Source organism: Polypterus senegalus, chromosome 12, assembly GCF_016835505.1.
Source record: "Polypterus senegalus isolate Bchr_013 chromosome 12, ASM1683550v1, whole genome shotgun sequence".
In the NCBI taxonomy this organism is placed as follows: Eukaryota; Metazoa; Chordata; class Cladistia; order Polypteriformes; family Polypteridae; genus Polypterus; species Polypterus senegalus.
Window position 1 is genome coordinate 2364564 of NC_053165.1, and position 18437 is coordinate 2383000.

At 47.2% G+C, this 18437-nt stretch overlaps 1 protein-coding gene across 3 annotated transcripts in view; it reads left to right on the forward strand.

Annotated features, from left to right (window-relative positions):
- The window catches only part of grm2a (glutamate receptor, metabotropic 2a), a 67280-nt gene that overhangs the window by 39211 nt on the left and 9632 nt on the right, over positions 1-18437 (forward strand). Inside the window, exons 2-3 of one of the 3 annotated variants that reach the window (XM_039770794.1) lie at positions 9759-9815; positions 9907-10404. The exons of 1 other annotated variant lie outside the window; for it this stretch is intronic. In XM_039770794.1, the coding sequence (XP_039626728.1) occupies positions 9759-9815; positions 9907-10404 (555 nt within the window). The remainder of the gene's footprint in view (positions 1-9758; positions 9816-9906; positions 10405-18437) is intronic. One more of the 3 variants, XM_039770795.1, reaches the window with a different exon arrangement.

An 18437-nucleotide genomic window follows, 5' to 3' on the forward strand; every position in this document is an offset into this window, starting at 1 on the left:
TTGAACCCTTTAATGTTTGTGTCTCCAGAGTGGAGTTAGGACAGCCAAAGGCCCTTTGGGACCCTGAGTGCAAGGATAGGCCAGCATTATGTATTTGGAGGATCTCGAACCCTTAATCAACAAGATAAAATGACTGAGCCGTTTGTACTCCTGCACTTTATTACTTCTCAGTTCATTCAGTCCAGTTTATAAAGCGTTTTCAGTCCACATGGCAGCCGCTGTCATTGGCATCTGAGAACTGGGCCTTGACAGTACAGCGGAAACATCTCTTGAAGGCGCCACTGTGCTAAAAAGTGAAACTACTGAAGTGGCCCGGCGCGGTCTTTGGGGACTCCCAGCTCTACTACCACCTGTACATCTGTCGGGAACGAACCCTTCATCCTGGGTGGTTGGTGTTGAATTCCATAGCCGTTTTTAATTGCATACTTCAAGCGTTGTGTGACCTCCATAGGTCCCTTTATACCTCGTCCTCCAGTGTGCCCTCATTAAGGAGTGACTCTGTAAGCACTGCTGGATGGGTGACAAAGCACCTCGGACAACGAGAGTTGAAATTGTCCCCAAATTACAGGAAGGTGAGCCACTGCAAATAGCGACTGGGCATATCGGGCTTCTGAGTCCTCAGTGTGTCCCACCACAAATGAGATTCAGTTAAATTAAAAATGCAAGTGTTTGGTGTACGACTCGTGTGTGCTCGGCCTCCCCTCCGCTGCACATAGAACACCAGCTACAGATTAATCCAAAGAGCGCCACAACACATGAAGCACCAAGGTGACCAGCTGAACTGAAGTAAATCAATACGGGGTGAAAACGTCAAAAACATTAACCAAAGTGAATTTGGACAAGAGGAGTCGGCTGGAGTCCTGGGGCACTGCAGGGTGGACCATTAGATGGGACCAGTAGGAACTGGTCACCAGTCTGAAAGAACATGGATGGACTGGCAGGAGCAGGGTGAGGGTTCAGGGGCAGAGTGTCTCATCATTGTTGGTCCTCCATAGCCCATTTGTTCAGTGTGGTCCTCTGTACACAGCAGGTCTCTGCTAGGCTCTATGAAGTGAGCGAGTGAGATCATCTTAGGCCTTGTTGTACCTCTAATCACTTCTTATTTTGCCTTTTTTAGTTGTATTTCTTTTCCTTTCCTCTTGTCTTTTGGAATATTTCTTGATTTTATTGTTTTGTTGCCGGCTTACTAATTTCTTCCGCTTGCTTCTCTCTTAATTTGGATTCGGCCCTAAAATGGCTCCACACTCTCTATTGGCTAAGTAGGAACTTGGCACAGCTGCGGCTCCACTGATGCCCAGATGGCTGTCTTTGGTCGAAGATGTCATCTTCTCAGGACACCAATGCAGTTACTGCATCATCCTGCTCTTCTGGAGTGCTTTCAGTCACCGCCTTTCCTTAAGGGTTTTTTTTTTTAATTTTAAAAACTGAGAAGCACCTTTCGCTTCCTGAGGGCCACTGCCAGCTGAAGCTTTTCCCACAGTGTGTCTCGTGCCTTTTGGTTTCAGTTTGAGAGCCATAGGTTAGGTTGAGTGGCTGACTCCGGTTTTGTCCGTGTACCCAGTGATGAACTCCTGTCCTGGCCACCGTCGGCTCCTTCCCGATTTGGACTCTGGTTTACTCTGCCACGGCTGAATTTAAAGCCTACATTTGGCTTACTGAAGGTGAAGGAAGGGCGGAAGACGCCAAAAGCATGAGAACGCACTACATGTTGAAATTTGGCAAACAACATTATTGAATAGTTTGAACAAACCTTCCAGTCTGGCTTTTTGTTAGTTGTGTCTTCATGTTAGCTTTAATTTGTTTTTTAATGTCCTGCTCTCTCAGTGGTCTGTGCTTGTGCCCCACATACCCACAGGCCTGGTCGTCTGGGTGGCTTCTCCGCAGATATTGGCAACTTCCTTCTATATCCCAGCGATGTGTGCGTGTTGAGATGGCCCACAGGGACTGTGTGGATGCTGGGATTGGCTCCAGCAGCCCCCGTGACCCTGTGTTAGGATATAGTGAGTTGGATACTGACTTGGGCTGCTTGGGCCTGGACCCCCTGTCATGGATTCTACTGGGCTGGGACGGTGGATGGATTTGATGCTTCTTAGGTGTAAGATGTCCTATGCAGTAGAGGTCACACTGCCCAGCCTCGGGTAGAATGACGCATAAAACTGGGGGTAGGGAGTGGGAACAGCAGCAGCGTGCTTTCGTTGGTGGACGGACTCTATTTATTTATTTATTTATATCAGAAGTAAGTAATAATGCTGGTGGAGAGGACCGATGTATTGGAAAATTAAAAGAGAAGTCCGTTATGTCTTTGTAATTGTGGTATATACTAATTTGTCACATGACATTGCATTCTAAAATGAAGCCTGTTTCATGATGGAGTTCATGGCTACCGGGGGCTTTTAACAGCCTTAAAACCTACCAAATACATCCACGTTGACTTGGCAAAAACGTACCTTCTGTGTTTCTGAGGTGTGTTTGTGACCGCAAAAGTAAAGTAGAAATAAGAGTCCATTTAATGACAGAGTCTTGGGACTGTCTTCTTGACCAATAAGCCAGCCCACCTCCGCCAAGCTGTATTCTGCTTATTAACCGTCTTTGTCTTGTGCTCTGAAATGGCTTGTAATAATGGAGAGATGCGCACTCAAGTCCTATGATTGACTTCCCCAAACGGTGCTTGCATTTGGCCTGTTAGTCTGTGGTGGTGTTTTATACGGCCTACGGAGCGAGAGTCACACCGAGTGGCAGCATCGTGGTGTGGTGTGGTGTGGTGGGGAGCACGCGAGTTTCATTCTACTTAACACACATAACAACAAATGTCAGTTGAACTGATTACACTGCGTAGTATTTTTAATATGAGCTTTAGAGTTTGGAGGAGCCAAGCCATCTGTGTGTCTCACTTTCTGTGGTATGTTGTACAGATTAAACAAAACAGAAAGAAATAGAAGTGTGATAAACCAATTATCGAATTTCTTAGCGCATGATGAGCTGCTCATGCTGAGGATGTGCTAATAAACAACTGAGGACGATGCTTCTGAATGAGTAAACTCCCTGATGCCCGTCAGTGAGAACGTGCAGACTCTGTGCGGGCCACTCTCCCAGTCCAGCGTGTGCCAGTAGTGTCTCTTCAGTCCTTGTGACTTGATTGCGTGCTATGCGTATGCTCTGTGTTTCTCTCACGAGTCCACTGAAGTAAATGCACACATTTGTGAGGATGGCAGCCGTGGACAACATCTTTCTGAAATAACACAAATAAGATTCTTTGTGGTCAGACTGAGCGATTTGTTAATTGTGACTTTCTTCAGTTATTATTGAATGAGTTGTCATCAGAACAGTGACAGAAATTCTCATCTGGGCATCAGTATTTGGGGTCAATAACCGCGTTTGGTGCCACAGAGGAAGATGAGCAGTGAAGCGAAGTGCATAGTTGGCCTCCTTTTAAAATGGCTGAATCTCACAAACATGTTTTGCTTTGTGCCTTTTTCTTCGCTTAGCATGTCAAGGACTTGCTGTTTTGCCGTATGTGCGCAGTCAATGCTTGATCACAATTTTTGATTTGAAAAGGGTAAACGGTAAAGGCTGAGTGGCTTTTCTGACGGACAATATAATGGCACGGCAGTAAGGCGATGGAGTTGGAGAGGCCTCGGTCTGCCATCTGCGTTGTTTTATTACAAAACCTATTGGATCCTGGATGTAGTGAGCACAGCCTGAGTGCCAAGAACTTCATTATGGCATTGTCACACGAGCTGGAGCCAGACTTGGGGAAGCCGAATATTCCAAATAAAACGCCACATTGTGAATTAGGTATAAACGGGGACAGATAATCAGCTGTTTTATTCGACTGTCACTCGACAGAACACGAGTTGGTCTCAATGAAGGCACCTGTTCATCCTGATGCTGCTTTTGCAATGCTTTGGTTTTCCATCAAACATGTTAAGTGTCACCAGTCAAGAATTCTTTTCATGTCGAGATGTTTTAGCTGGAGTATAATTAGTCTCCTAATATCAGAGTCTGTTTCAGTGTTAAATGCTGATAAATATGCAAACTGTCAGTGGAGAAACGGTGTGTGTGTGTGTGAATGGCACATGGTGCTTAGTCACCGTCCCCTTTTTATACTACAGGCAGATTGAGTGGCTGTTGGCTAAAGCCACGCCAGTCACAGGAGTTTTCATTACTGTGGACGTGGAGGCCAGCAGAACTAGTGAACTGAACACTGGAGGCATTTAGTCAGGTTTCAGCATGGCTGATGGATGAGAACGTTCTGCGTCTACACAAGAGGAGCTCTTAAATCAGCCGTGACAAACAACCCATGGAAATGTTTGTACAAGTGGACTTCCCTATGAAAATCTCTCCATACATGTTACTCCTCGTAGAGTGGTTATTGGCATGGCAAGGAGTCTGATTGGTCCCAGTTGTATGTCCTGAACCACAACTTTGGGACAAAAACCAATGCCAGCACAAATTGTCCTCTCATAATTGGCTTGTATTGAAGAATCATTCTGCGTGCCAGCAAAGTCCCATTGGAAATTCATCTGAGGGGCTGTTCTCTCGTCAGGCCCTTCTCCAAATGAGCCGAAAACCCCCAGGGTCGAGCAGGTCCACAGTTGTAATGGAGTTTAGTAACGCAATGCTGTTATGGTCCAGTAAACTAACTGCAGTCTAACTTGGGGCAGAAAGCTCTGGAACCTTCTCAGCGTTTCTACTGCAAATCCCAAGAAATACAACTGATATGACAAGATTGTGAAAACAAAAGAAAATGTGTGTAGAGCACAATAAAATGCAATGGAACCGACTAGTGATCACCATAATAATCTATATATATAATTCACTAAGGCAAGACACCCATGGAAAGCACGCTGGAAGGAGCCATGCCCACCAACTCCAAGACCATTGGATACGACGCCAACTCGCAGAGCCACGCCCACCAACTCGGACGTGAGGACACAGAAAATACGGCGTCATTTATATTCGTCTGTCGTAGAGGCCACATGCACCTCTGAGCCACGTTGACTGTTCATAGAGGCATGTTTCCCGCGGAGGTGAGTCGCCATATGCAGCGTGTAAAACGGTTTGCGAGGGGTATCCCATGGGATCCTTAAAACAATCCTTTACAACTGAGGTTAAAACCCAATGAAGTAAGCAGTCTTTGAAAACCGAGTGTTCAGTTACGACGCACGACTGCGTGCACCATAGCAAACTGTTTTACACGCTCCATACAGCAATTCGCGCTGCCACCGTGGTCGGGTGTCTTGGATTATATATAGAAAAGCAGCCAAAACCGAACAGAGCAATGAAAAGTCTACGTGAGTCACAGGTGCATGTGGACTGTGCAAAGACGACAACGTCTCGAATGACAAGTTGGAGGTGGGCACATGAGCGATGGCGGTCTGCCAGTTTTCAGTCACGGACGATTGTGTGTTGGTTCGTTCCGTGCATTGTTACAATGTTGCTTTTCTTGCTGATTTTATTACATTACCGATTTTTCAAATGTTAATTTTCTCCCTGTGCTTAAAACTCATTAAAAAACCGGCATGACTATGCGGCGTATGGTACGCCGCGGGTTGGCTAGTAAGAATTAGATAATTATGAGTGCCAAGCTTGCCAGACGCACAGACGGCCATCACAGCGACGTATTCAATGATGGCGACTTTAGGCCAATGGTCACGTTCTCAACTGCTGCCGTGCTCTCAAAGACGGGTGCCCGGTTTTTGTTTCCTGCTCATACAGCCTTCTTATTGGTAGCTTTACCAGCCCTCCTCCCCGGGATGCTCCAATCAGATTTGTTTAGGGCTGATACTACTCAGCGATTTCATCTTACTGATTTCAGTATTGATTTATTTTTCTTTATCTACTTTTCACACTAAAAGCTCCTGGATAACAAGATGTGTAGAAGCTGCATGTCCTTTAATAAAGTGTTAATTAACGTTGGGGTGTTCATTAATTATTAACAAAGTGGCTTACTGTTCCGTGACTATCAAAATACTAAAATAAATAGAACTCGCTTAAAATCATACTTTTTAACTAAAAATATTTATGAGAAAAAACACATGGCATTAAACAAAAGAAAATGTTTGTCATAATTAGAAGTTGACGTATTGTTTCATTTCTTCTGTAATGTTCTTCTCAGGAGTAAATATATTCTGACACAAACACTGTTTAAATGTAAAGCTACACAAGCTTGTAGGTTTTAATCATGAAGTGCACTACAGCTTTTCTATCTGTTAAAATCTATATTTACTGTATTTTTGTTGTTTGTTTTTCGCCCCAGCGAGACGTTCCTAATTCTTGAGGTGTAATTATAAGCCCGGGTTCCCATTGTAATTATGCAGTGCTTGATTCTTACTGCAACTTGAACTGTGTGGCACACACACACACACACACACACAGTCCAAACCTTTCAACAAGCCGAAGACGTTACTCAAGACGGCTGTTGTGCTTCACGAGTCACGTAGGCGCCTTTAGCCGTTTCCTTGCTAAGCTGCATTTTCCTGGACGTCTTCGGCTGCTGCTGCCCTCAACACAAATGCACTCGCCATGCAAATAAGGCAGCCGGTGTTCGTTTAATTAAAGCACAAAATAAAACGTCCAAATTCATTCAAGTTTGTCTAATGGGCCAGGCCGGCTCCTGTGATTCCTTTTTCCTCCGTTTCTTACTCCACTTTCTCTGTTGTGAAGGCTGATTTTCTGGTCTCCCCTCTTAAAGTCTGTTTACAGGACAATAAAGTACAAAAGACGCAACGCCTCACGTCAAGGAGCATTTCAACTAAACTGCCAAAAAGCTTAGAAAAGCAGATGCTGAAATCTTTGCGATCAGCCAATTTACTGATCATCGATGGAGTCTTTTGTAGTGAAAGTTGTCCCGTCAATTGGCGCAGCACTAGTTTCTCATGCAGTGTTGGAGTAGAAGTCATACAGATGAATGGATGTATCTGCGTGACGCACACAATTCTCACCTTCGTGAAGATCTGTTAGCTGCATATTACAATGTTCAGACATCTTAATTAGAAACTGAGCATCATCGCCCATTGGTTGGTGTAGGACTGGCTTTACAGGATTAGCCAGAATGACATTCATGAGCCGTCCATTGACATACCGTCTCCTAGAGCAATGACTCGAATGCAGTGCAGGCTGTGAGCATTACTGACAGAAGCCAATGGAGAGAGAATTACAGAGCATGGGGTTCAAAAATGAACAGTCCATCTACACAGGGACTGCTGGAAGATGTGCCACTAGTGACATTGCCTGTGGGTTGCTAGAAGTTTGTCAGTCTTTTACCACTGGCCCATGCAGACTTGTAGGGAATTCTGGGTATTACTGATTACACACCGTCTCTGCAAAGTGGCTGTCTCTTATTCATCAGTGAGCCTGCTTAATGAAGATCAGCATAGCAGGAAGCTGGACGGTATCTCGGCAGAGGATGTCCATCTCGTGGCACACTCCTACTAGGCCAAAGCTCAAAGACGTGGAGGACAATGACAATGTGCTGTGACCAGGGACAACATTAAACCTCTAGTGCTCCTGCCTCCCAGCTCCAGAGTCCAATGTCTAGCCATTGGGCTGCCTGCGGTTTTACTGAAGGTTTGGAAGGACCTCATTTCTGACTTTTTGGCTCCAGTGTAGGTCAAAACTACTATTAATACTTTTCACCAGAAGCATTTTGAAGGTTTGGCTTGTTGTTGGTTTCATTAAAAATAGAAACTCTGTTTAGAGTGTGTGTGCGCCCATATTGGAGCTCATCGTCCTGCTTGGCCCTTAGTAGGATGGGCAGAAATTGAGAGCAATGTGCAGCAGTCCGACAGCCGTGAATACCTGCCACCTGTACTGCACCTCGTTGATGGAGATATGTGGCCGAGTCAAATGTGCACATTGCTTATACCAAATTCACTTTGGGTGTCTGCCTATCTTGTGGTGAATCCCCAACTCCCCCCTACTGTGACAGTCGATTTCATGTTGGCGCCGTCATAAAAATGGTGTGTAACAGTGAAACGCAGAGTGACCTGCTGCAGCACAGCCAGCCCACCTCTTTGGACATCCAGTTGGGTGCAATTGTCACACATCAGCTGATGGGAATAACATCCACGTCTGTAGTGAAGAAGTGCTGAACAGCAATGGCCATTGTATTGCTGAACGTTCTGATTGTGTGTTGTGCCACGTCTGTGAGCTGTGAGAGAGATGAAGGGGTCCTGAGCAAGCTGCCTGGCCTGCCATTACCCTTATTACTGAATCAGGAAGTGATCAGTGGGTGTAAAGCACCGGGGCACTGTATCCATGTGTGTGAATGGCCATGTCCCCACTTGGCCCACCTGGGCTTCTGCTACGTTCAGGAGTCCAGGAAACTGGAGATTGACTGACTGGTGAAAAGTGATGAATGAGAGAGCCGTGTTAAAAATGGAGGAGACCAGATAAGGAGAAACGGGCTGGAGCACAGCTGACAACGTGGACCTGAAGCGTGTCAGCTGGGACAAAATAAGCAAAGGATTTTACTTGTTCAGGCCTCTGTCTGTCTTTATCTGGTGAAGTCTGCAGTCCAACATGTTTTACTTTTGGTAGAATGTGGAAAGGTGATGCTGTATGAGATGCCTTCTGCTACTGCAGTCCACCTCCATTTATTTATAAGGAAATCAACTGAGAAATGAAGTAAATGAAATGATTCTGTAAAGAGCAGAAGCCAAGTCTGAGGAAGGTTAGCTTGAAGCACTCAGCAAGGGACAACGTCATTTATAGCTTAGTGGACGTCCTCCTTGTTTTATTTTTGATGGCCTCTTCATTATTCTACACAGAATTAATTTCATAATGTTCTCCTTGTTCGGTCCTTGGCTGCCTTTCTAGCACTCCTTCCTATCATTCAGAAAGCCCCTACTGACCATGGAGACATTAACGCCAAGTATAGCACCTCTGCATGAGAGGACTTGTGGTGTGGGACTTTCTTCTTCATGAGGGCTGATGCTGAGGACTTCCAGAAGTATGTGTAGTTAAGGACATGAGGGGGCCGACCACTGTAAAGAGGGCTGGGGAGTAACGAGAAAGACCCTTGGGCTCCAGTGACAGACTCTCTTGCAGTTAAAACCAGCAGCAATCTCCGTGTGGTGAAAGCCACATTTGAGACCACAGTGTTTAAAGGTGCAGCCTGCATCCACACCACTTGCTGCCATCATCGGTTACGCCTGAGTTTCCGACTCTCTAATCTGTCTGTCTGCTCTCCTGAAGGTTTTGGGTACACTGAGTTTGCACGTTTTTTAATGTCCTTCACAGTTTTATTGCTTCTGTAGGATGGCGGAACAGCGAGTCGGGGGTTCGGTGATGAGTGTAAAGTGGCTCGTGGTGTTCACTCGGATTCCTGTCAACGTTCAGAGACATTGCTAGCCTGTGTGTGTGTGTGTGTGTCTAGTTCTCCACTTCCCGTCATGGACTGTGCCACTGTTCTGGGTGGCATTGATCTTGCACTTGGGTTAGCTGAGCCCACCTCCACTTCCAAAGTACCTGCCGTGAATTTAAAGAGGAACGAAAGGTAATCAGTAAGATGGCAGTCTAAGTGATGTGCCAGAAGTACTTCAGTTGAAGCCCAATGTCTTCTCCTTTATAGTCCCAACCTCCATTGCCCGTTCACGTGCTCCTTTGTGTGCTCTTTTCCTTCTTTCCTCATTCATTCTCTGTTTCCTTTGTTCCCTTCTGCTTCCGTCATTGATTTATTCCCCTTCCTCCTGCTGAATGTCATGTTAACAATGTCTGTCCTATTTGTTTCTTTCTTTCTTTCTTTCTTTCTTTAGGCACTGAAGACAGACATGGCATCATTCAGTCTCAAGCGGTCTTCCTCTTCCTCCTCCGTAAGATCTGTCTCGTAAATTTCTCTCGCATTTAAACAGAAAAGAAGCATCCATCCACTTTGCTCTTTCCCTTTTCTTTTGTCCTCATTAGTGGGTGAAAATGACAAATGTGAAGTGTGCCATGGCTGTGGTGAGAACCCTCCAGCTTCTGGTCTTCCATACTCTGGTGGAAATTGCTCTTCCAACGTCCAGCTACAACACAGGAACCAAGCGAGAAATAACAATTGAAGGAGACTTGGTGATCGGCGGCCTCTTTCCTGTTCATGAGAAGGGCAGAGGGACAGAGGACTGTGGGAAGATAAATGAGCAGCGGGGCATTCAAAGGGTGGAGGCCATGCTGTTGGCATTAGATGAGATCAACAAGGATGAAAAGATCTTGCCTGGCCTCAAGATTGGCGCTCACATCCTAGACACCTGTTCCAAAGATACCTACGCCCTCGAGCAGTCCTTGGAGTTTGTCCGGGCCTCGCTGACCAAGGTGGACGAAACGGAGTACATCTGTCCAGATGGCTCCTATGCTATTCACGATGACTTCCCTTTGGCCATCTCCGGTGTCATTGGTGGATCTTACAGCGATGTCTCCATTCAGGTGAGGCCAAGGACTTCACTTAAACGTGTTGTGATCTGTTGTGTACTGTACATCAGTAAGAGTTGTGATGAAGAGTGCTCCACACCCTCGGTTTACTTCACCACCTGAAGTTGGTTTGTGCCAGTTGAGCACAATTAAGTTTACATTCTGTATATGGGGCCGCGACACGAGGGCACAGTTATGCTGCCCAACTGCTGCCGTCTGAGTGACATTAGGCTGCAGACTACTGCGTCATTTCCCAGGTTCTTTTATTCACCACATAATCACAGAAAAGAGACGTAAAATGATGATGGGCTTCTCTTCAGTTTTGTGTCTGGTTTAGTATGCAAAGTGGGCAGCACCACCCAGTCATGTTGCTTTTTTTTTTTTTTTTTTTTCCCCCATCCATGTTATCACTTCTGTTGTGGAGTGTCAGATTGATTTTGTACCCTTGACAGTGCTTTAGCAAAAAGACAAAAGGTACATCATAGTAGTAGTGATAATACTACAAGACCCCTTTACCTAAGTAACTTACAAAGTAATCAGTATAGTGAGTGAGTAGCGGGTGCCATTATAGCGTCCCAAACCCAAAATAATCCAGTTTGACATCCGTGGCAGAGCGACGGGCGCTGAGCAGGCTCCTGTCAATCATGGAGAATCCACTGAACAGGATCATCTCCGGACAGAGGAGCAGCTTCAGCCACAGACAGACTGCTGTCACCGTCCTGCTCCACTGACAGACTGAGGAGACCCCACACTATGCGACTCAGGGGGTAAACGTTAACATTATACAGTTATTGTCTGTCTGTTATACCTGCCTTTGCACTCTCCTCCTTGCATTTTCTAACTTGCAATGCATTTTTATTTAATTAATATTTTTTTTTATCAGTATGCTGATTTTGGAGTATCAGAATTTCCCCTTGGATTAATAAAGTATCTATCTGTTTAACCCAGCAGTATCAGAAACAATAGAGCTATTTTGTTTTCCCCTTCCTTGTCGTTATTTGGGTGTGAAAAAGTGAGAAATAGGAGAAGCAGAAAACCAGGAGGGCCCTACTGAGAAGCTTTGAACACTCGGCTCTCCCATTTCCTCCTTTCACTGTCTTCCAACTGCGCGGCCAGAGGAGTGACGGTGCTGAGGTGGCTTTATACTTTCTCAGGGGTCACTAATGGGGTGCCTACTCCGTCCAGCTGATGTCTCTGCAGACCTCCCTCTGATGGCCCTGCACTCCAACTCTCAAGTGGGACCTTTTCGAGGGTTTGCACAACCCCATAGGTTCCCCGTCTTTGGAGTTCCTCCCTGTTGAGCTCTGGCTATCTGCTTAGAGGCCTAGGAATCTACAGCTGATCCTTGGACACCGGTCCTCTTGTGACATTGGTCCAATACACATCTAATCCACTTGACAATTCCTGGGCTCTGCTTCCCGTTTACTGCTCTTCTTGACTATCCACACTGGCACTTGGGCAAGCTGACCTTTCACCCTTGTGACTTCTTTTCTAAGAAGAGTTTGGCCCAGCCTGCCTCCTGTCCAGCTTTTACCTTCTGCCCTTTTTCTTCCAGACACCTCATTGCCCCCAATCAACCCCCCCCATCACAATACATAAGACATTAGATGTACCAACAGAAGCCTCTCAATTGCTGCTGCGGCCAGTGGGCTGCACTATGTGTGTATTTTAGGATGGCAATGTTTCGGGCCCAGACTTCCCCTGAATTACTGACAGCTGCTTCATGACTGGTTGTGTGTTTTATATAGAAATTCCTTTAATACGAGTGACTGTCATGAATCTGAAGGGTTATATGCACCGGGTCTTGGGTGCCGCTGGCACAGACACTCCTGATCTTCACAAGTCATACCACGTACACCTCGCTGCAGCCTGGGGGACGGAGGCCGGCTGATGTTCGTGGCCGTGCAGGAAGTCTGTGATGGCCAATCCCAGTCTCGCTCATTCTGACAGCTGCTGGACGGGATGTTGGCGAGATCCACAGGGTGCTGTCATTCAGTCAGCCTGTTGCATGTGACACTCGCATGTCTTCTCATGTTGTCCTGTGCATCAAGGCTCCAAGACAGATTGTGAAGTAGTAGGAAAAGCCAGCGAGAGACCAACAAGCCATCCTTTGAATGGGACACTTGATCTGATGAAGCATCTGTGAACATCTGTATTTCATAAGGGGCCTTGTCTTATGAGGGGTCATTGGTATTACACCAGGTCTACCCCTTTTATGTTTTATGTGAGATTTTGGGGCCATGGATGCTTAAGAATTATTTCCATTTAAATGAATGGTAATTATGAGAATTCACCTGAAGAAGGGCCTTTCAGAAATGGATTGTAGCACAGGGAAGCTTTGAGGTGCAGCAGACGGTGGTCCCACTGGAACTTTGGTTGTGCCGCTGTCTGAACAAGCGGTCTGAGTAAAACGGGCACAGCCACCATCCTCCATGTAGCATCTCTGCTCGTTGTTTTAATCTATTGTATTTCGTTGTCATGCCCGTCGGATACTTGATAAGTTCTTGAGTTCATAATATCCTCTACAGGAAGCTGCGTCTTTGAAATTCTCTTTGCAGCATCCCTCCGTGTTCTCAGCAGTGAATTCCTAATGCTTTGCGGGAACGCTAACCTTATCTCAGCTGTTCAGAATTTTAAATACTTGGAATGTTTGCAGCATTAACAGAGTAGCTTTCCTGCCGGAATAATTGGTTAATCTCCATACGTTTCTCTGACATTTTTTGGAGGAAAGCAGCCCAACATTAATCAAGTGATGCCTATCAAGTGAACGTATTATAATGCCCACCTGCATGATGTGACATTAATTTGTGTCAGTTAGATGGACCACATGGTGGCACAGTGGTGCCTGCCAGCCAGCTTCACAGTCCTGGGTTCAAATCAAAGGCTTCTTCACGAAGTGTGCTGCTTTCTACCTTGATTCTAAATTGGCACTCTGTGTGTGCCATGCCTTCTAAAGAACACTGTCTTATGCCCTCTGTTGACTGGCACCACCGTATGCTAGAATAAGCAAGTTGTGGAAGTAAATGAAAGAATATTAGCTAGGCTGGGACCACCAGGGTCTTGGAGCTACAGTGATGAAGTTCAGTCTAGCGATGTGGAAGCTTGGAATTGCTGTCCCTGGTGGCCTCCTCCTTTTGGATGTTTTCTGGACCCCTCACTGCCTCTGCACTAACCCTTAGGGTCTGTGGTGTTCAGGCTGGTGTGATTTGACCTCTTGGTCCAATGAGTGTGAGACGTTACCAGAGACCACGAGTTCAATGAATTAACAGAGGAGCCAGTGTGGTGTGGTGTGGTGTGGTGGCACGGTGGCGGTGCTGCTGCTGCATGGCACCCACATGCTGACATCCAGGTTTTTCCCCCCACAGTTGAATGGCCTGAAGATGGATAACATGCCTAGTTAATCAGAGTTCCGTCATGTCCGTTACTGTTCCTTGGTGTTTGCTGCTGCTGCTGTCAATCGTCTGTTCCTCCATGACTTGGAAGGAGAGGATATGCCTGTGTTGTGACTCAGAGTGAACATCCACATGGGCTACCAGTTAGGGCACGCGCTGTGCTGATGGCCCCCGTGTCGTCCTCCGTTTCCCTGTAGGCCCTGGCATGTGCTGCCAAGCTGGACCCATGGCCTTCTGTTGAACTTTCTTCCATTCCGATGCTCGTTCAGTAGGCGACCTTTTCCCAAGTCTTGTGTAATGTGACTTGAGTTCCTTAGCGCACTGCCAGATAAAAGCTGATCGCCTGGACGCGTTCATTGATTTTCTTCACGCGCGCCCCGTTGCTGCCCAGAGAGAGTACCTTGTGGGTTTGTTTCCCTTCACCACACATCCTGAAATAGTAAATGAGGCTCCAGGCAGTTTCCAGCCAGAACTTGTAGGTGAGGCTACTGGAGCGAATATTAATGGCGTTCATTTTCTCAACTCAGTGCCTCTTTGAGAAAACAAAGTTCTTTTTAGTGCAAATACTTTGGACATGTGTGCGAAATCCACAGCAACATTGAGAAGGAAAAAGCAGGAGAATAACAGCAGGCAGGCAGGGGCCTCGGCGCGCTTCAAAACCGCGCTGCTCATTATGCCGCCATTAAACTCCTCCAGAACTTGCCGTTTCAAGCTGTAAGTTTTAGCACAGTTTAGTCATTAATGAAGAGAATGTCACCTTACGCTGAACTCGGCCAGCTCCAGCTAATGAAGGGCTGCTTTAGGAGCCAATAATGAAACGTACGCTTGAAGATCCCGACTCGCCAGTCTGAAGTTAACAACGCTGTCTGTCTCGCTTTGTGACGAGATGAGATACGACCCTCGCCGTCTTTGAAGCCGAAAATTGCAACAGACTGATGACAGATGCTTGATGTTGAGATACCGGAAAGTGAAGCCACTGAAAAGCCGCCGCCCAGGTGACTTCTTTAACCCTTTAGGGTATGGGTCTACCCGGACAGCACGGTGGGTGACTGTGCCAGGCCTGATTAGATTGTCACCCACTTCTGCTCCTTGTTTACAGTTACGCGTATCGTATGACAGCATGGTGACATGTGACATGGGCTTAGCACTCCATATTGACGCCTGGGTGCTGGAGTGCCCCGCATTTCAAACGTGCGCAGGAGAGGTTTGATGGGGACTGTAGGATGACATGGTGTCCTAAACATTCCCCAGTCCAGTCGGAATAGGCTGTGGCACTGCTGGAAAAAAATAAAATGAACGAGTGAAGATGAAGAAAGGAGCCTAATAAAAAATAAAAGTTCAACTCCCGTCACCTGTGGACTTTGGCGTCACAGATTTTCTGAATGGGCAGTCGGCTGGAGTTTCATGTTGTTGAACTTGAGGATTGTGAACATTTGATTATTTTTGCTGTTAATTACGATTGTGACATTTCTAACATTAACTAGTGTATTTGCTGCAGTGGTATTTGGGTTTCATTGTGGGTGCCACCATTTTGAGCATTGGAAGTTCACGGGTCGGCAGGTGATGATTGTCTTCAAGCAGCAACTTACCGATCCCAGTGTTTGGATTCTCTGCTTAACGTTTAGTGACTTTAGGGTTCCTGATTTAAGGCATTGCTGACTGCAGTTGTGGTTTCTGATGTGGACAGCAGACCACGCACGGGCTGATTGGTTGGTTTGGACTAAAGCGCCTTTATGGCGTTTCATCTTCTGGACAGCCATTTTTCAGCCTGTTGGCTGTTCCTTAATCAGCTGGTGGCACAGTTGTGTGAAGGCCGCCTCGCCTCGCCCAGGCCTAGTGCCAGTGGGTGAAGCCAACCTGAAACCGGTGAGCCGTGAATAACTGAACTGTAGCTCTGGGCCTGCAAGTGTCTGTGGAACAGAAAGGCGCTGTATAAAGCAATGGCTGCTTTACGGTTTCCTACAGCCAAGTGGCTAAAGCAGTGGGCTGTAAAGCGAGTTGACTTCCCTGCCCGTCACTGTAAATGGACACTGGACCTCAACGGACCGCCACGGTGAATCTGTGGTTTGGATCCTGCAGTTTCTTAGGGCCACAGTACCTTCATCCCCAAAAGGCGGCTCTTAGTTTTGACTCGTCGTTTCCTTTCTTCACGGTAAGCTTGAGGACGCCGCCGGTGAACCCCACGGGTATCGGACGTCATCTCGTCGAACTGCTTACTTAATACGCTGTGATCTACAGATGCACTTTTCATGTTAGGGGGGAAGAAAAAAAACCGAACATCCCTCCGGAATTCACATCATAGCTGTCAATGTTCAAAGGTCTATTTTTACCCGCTTCTTTCCAAACGGTTCTGCCACGCTGTATTCCCAAACACTGAATTCGGAATTTTTTTTAAGAGAACTGCTTTATAAATAAATGACTTTTAATTGAGGTCACATTTGTTATACTTTGTGTTTTTAAACGCTTACGCTGCCGCCGCCGCCGCTGCTGTTTGCTGCTCATTTGATCCGACGGTGAGTAACCAAATAACTCCCAGTGGTCATTACTGTGCATCGGAAATGGAGATTATAAAAGATACATGTGAGCCCATTAGCATGATCCGCAGTGTCTTTAAGTCTGCGCTTGATTATTGATTGGCCGTGGAGCTGAGCGGGTGTGCAGAACGGCAGTCGAGTCTCGCAGGGAACAAAGGGGACTTTCTAACACACATCAGTGCAATGCAATCTCATTAGCGCCTAAAAATAATCTCCAGCTCCATCTTGGGACCGCGCTCGTCTCTGGGGACGTCTTTGTGTGAGCAAACATGTGCAGCTTCGGTCTCCCTCGCGTGGCGTGACAAAGGGACAGGGCCAGCTGAACACACTAACCGGCTCCTCCTCCTCCTCCTCGTCCGTGCTGGCTGTGCCCACTCTGAGTGGGGTGCTGGTCCAGTTGACTCCACTGTGTCCCCTAGGTGGTGTTTGGTCCGTGCTGTAAGTTGTGCCCACATTGCTCCATTGGCGACGCAGGAGGCCACTGCATCAGGCTGACTTCAGCGTCGTTTTCTAGGCCTTGGTAAACGGTATGAAAGCACACCATGTGCCAGTACGGTGCCTCCACAGGCCTGCATGTTTGATTCCCACCAAAGCCGATCAAGGGGTCAAGTAGGCGAAGGGAAAGCGGTTAGTCCAAACAACCCAGCCAAGGGTCCAAATGTGGGAGTTCATTAAGACTGGGGTCGAAATGAAAAAGTCGGAGGAACGCAGCAGTGGTCCTGTCCTCGATATGCTCTGCAGCGCCCGCCTGTTGGTGTTTGGCCTAGTAATAACAGCAGGGCATGCCATCAGTCCTGCTAGTGCCCGAGCCTGTTGTGGTCAGGGTGCCACACCATCACAGGGCCCCCTCTCCTACCCTTAGACAGACCTACGAGGTAAGGAAGGAGTGCACAGGGACCTGGGAAGACTATGCAGACAAGGATGGAGCGGAGAGACCACGGCACTAACTGCTGTGCCAGTTTGCTTACGCCACCTCCTTCTTTAAATGCTGACTCGAGTCTGGTCGTTAAAAATGCTTTTTTGCATTTTTAGCTATTTATAAATTCCTGCAGAATCCAAGGTCACAGGACAGTATGAAAATAGCAGAGCACCGGATGATCTCCCGAGCGCTTGCAACATCTATGATATCTTCATTTGAGAGTGGCGAGGAAATGAAGAAATCAAAGAGAAAAGGATAAACAGGGCAGCTGCGTGCCGAGATTTAATTACTGCTGATAATAAGCCCACCCTGGCCACCCCTCCAGGCGTCCTCACACACGTATAATCCTCTCCTCATCTGCGCGCTCATTTTTAATTAAAATCCCAATTCCATTATTAATGATGGGGGGTCAGGCGTTTACCGGCTTTTTCGAATGCTGCAAGGGCAATGGCAGGCCCCTTAGACTGTGGTGTGATCCCTGTGGGCAGGCAGGTGGGCTCAAGTCCTTGGAGTCTCGGGCACAGCCTGAGGCCGTGATGGCGATCTCCATGGACAGGCGCCGTTTGTAAAGAAGGCCGTAAACGTCACGCAAAACAGAGTCTCGGAAGGCAGGATTCATGGCTGTGAGGGCCGGAGAGTTTGATTCAAGTTCACAGAGCCTGGACCTGGGTTCAAATCTTCTGGCGCCCTGGGGCATGTTGGTTTAACAGGTGAGGGCACATTGGCACCTCATTCGTGGTTGTTTCATTCTGAAAAAGGGCTGCTGTTTCTTTGTCTTCTGTTCACTTTCTACTGGGGGACAGTGTGGTGTGGCTGGGTCACCACTCCAGACGCCTGCTTGGACCCTTGGCCAGCCGCTGGACAGTGCAGGATTGGAGCGATTGGATGTGCCACTTGACTCCTCATCCCAGAGATGTGTCTAAATGGCATGGAGCCTGCTCCCCGTGGTGGACTGGCCCCCCGCCCCGGCTACTTCAGTCACTTAACCTCCATCAAACCGCTTTAATCGTCTAACTGAGCCAATGTCACAGGTCCCCTAGGCGCTCGCTCATCTAGACAGAGGGTGCCCTGATGCGCATCTTGTTTGGGATGTGGAGGAAGAGTTGGGCACCCAGAGAAAACCTCATGTGGACATGATGGAGGTCCACAAAGATGGTGACCATGCTGCTGTAGCTGTGCCACTCAAATGTCATGCACGTCTCT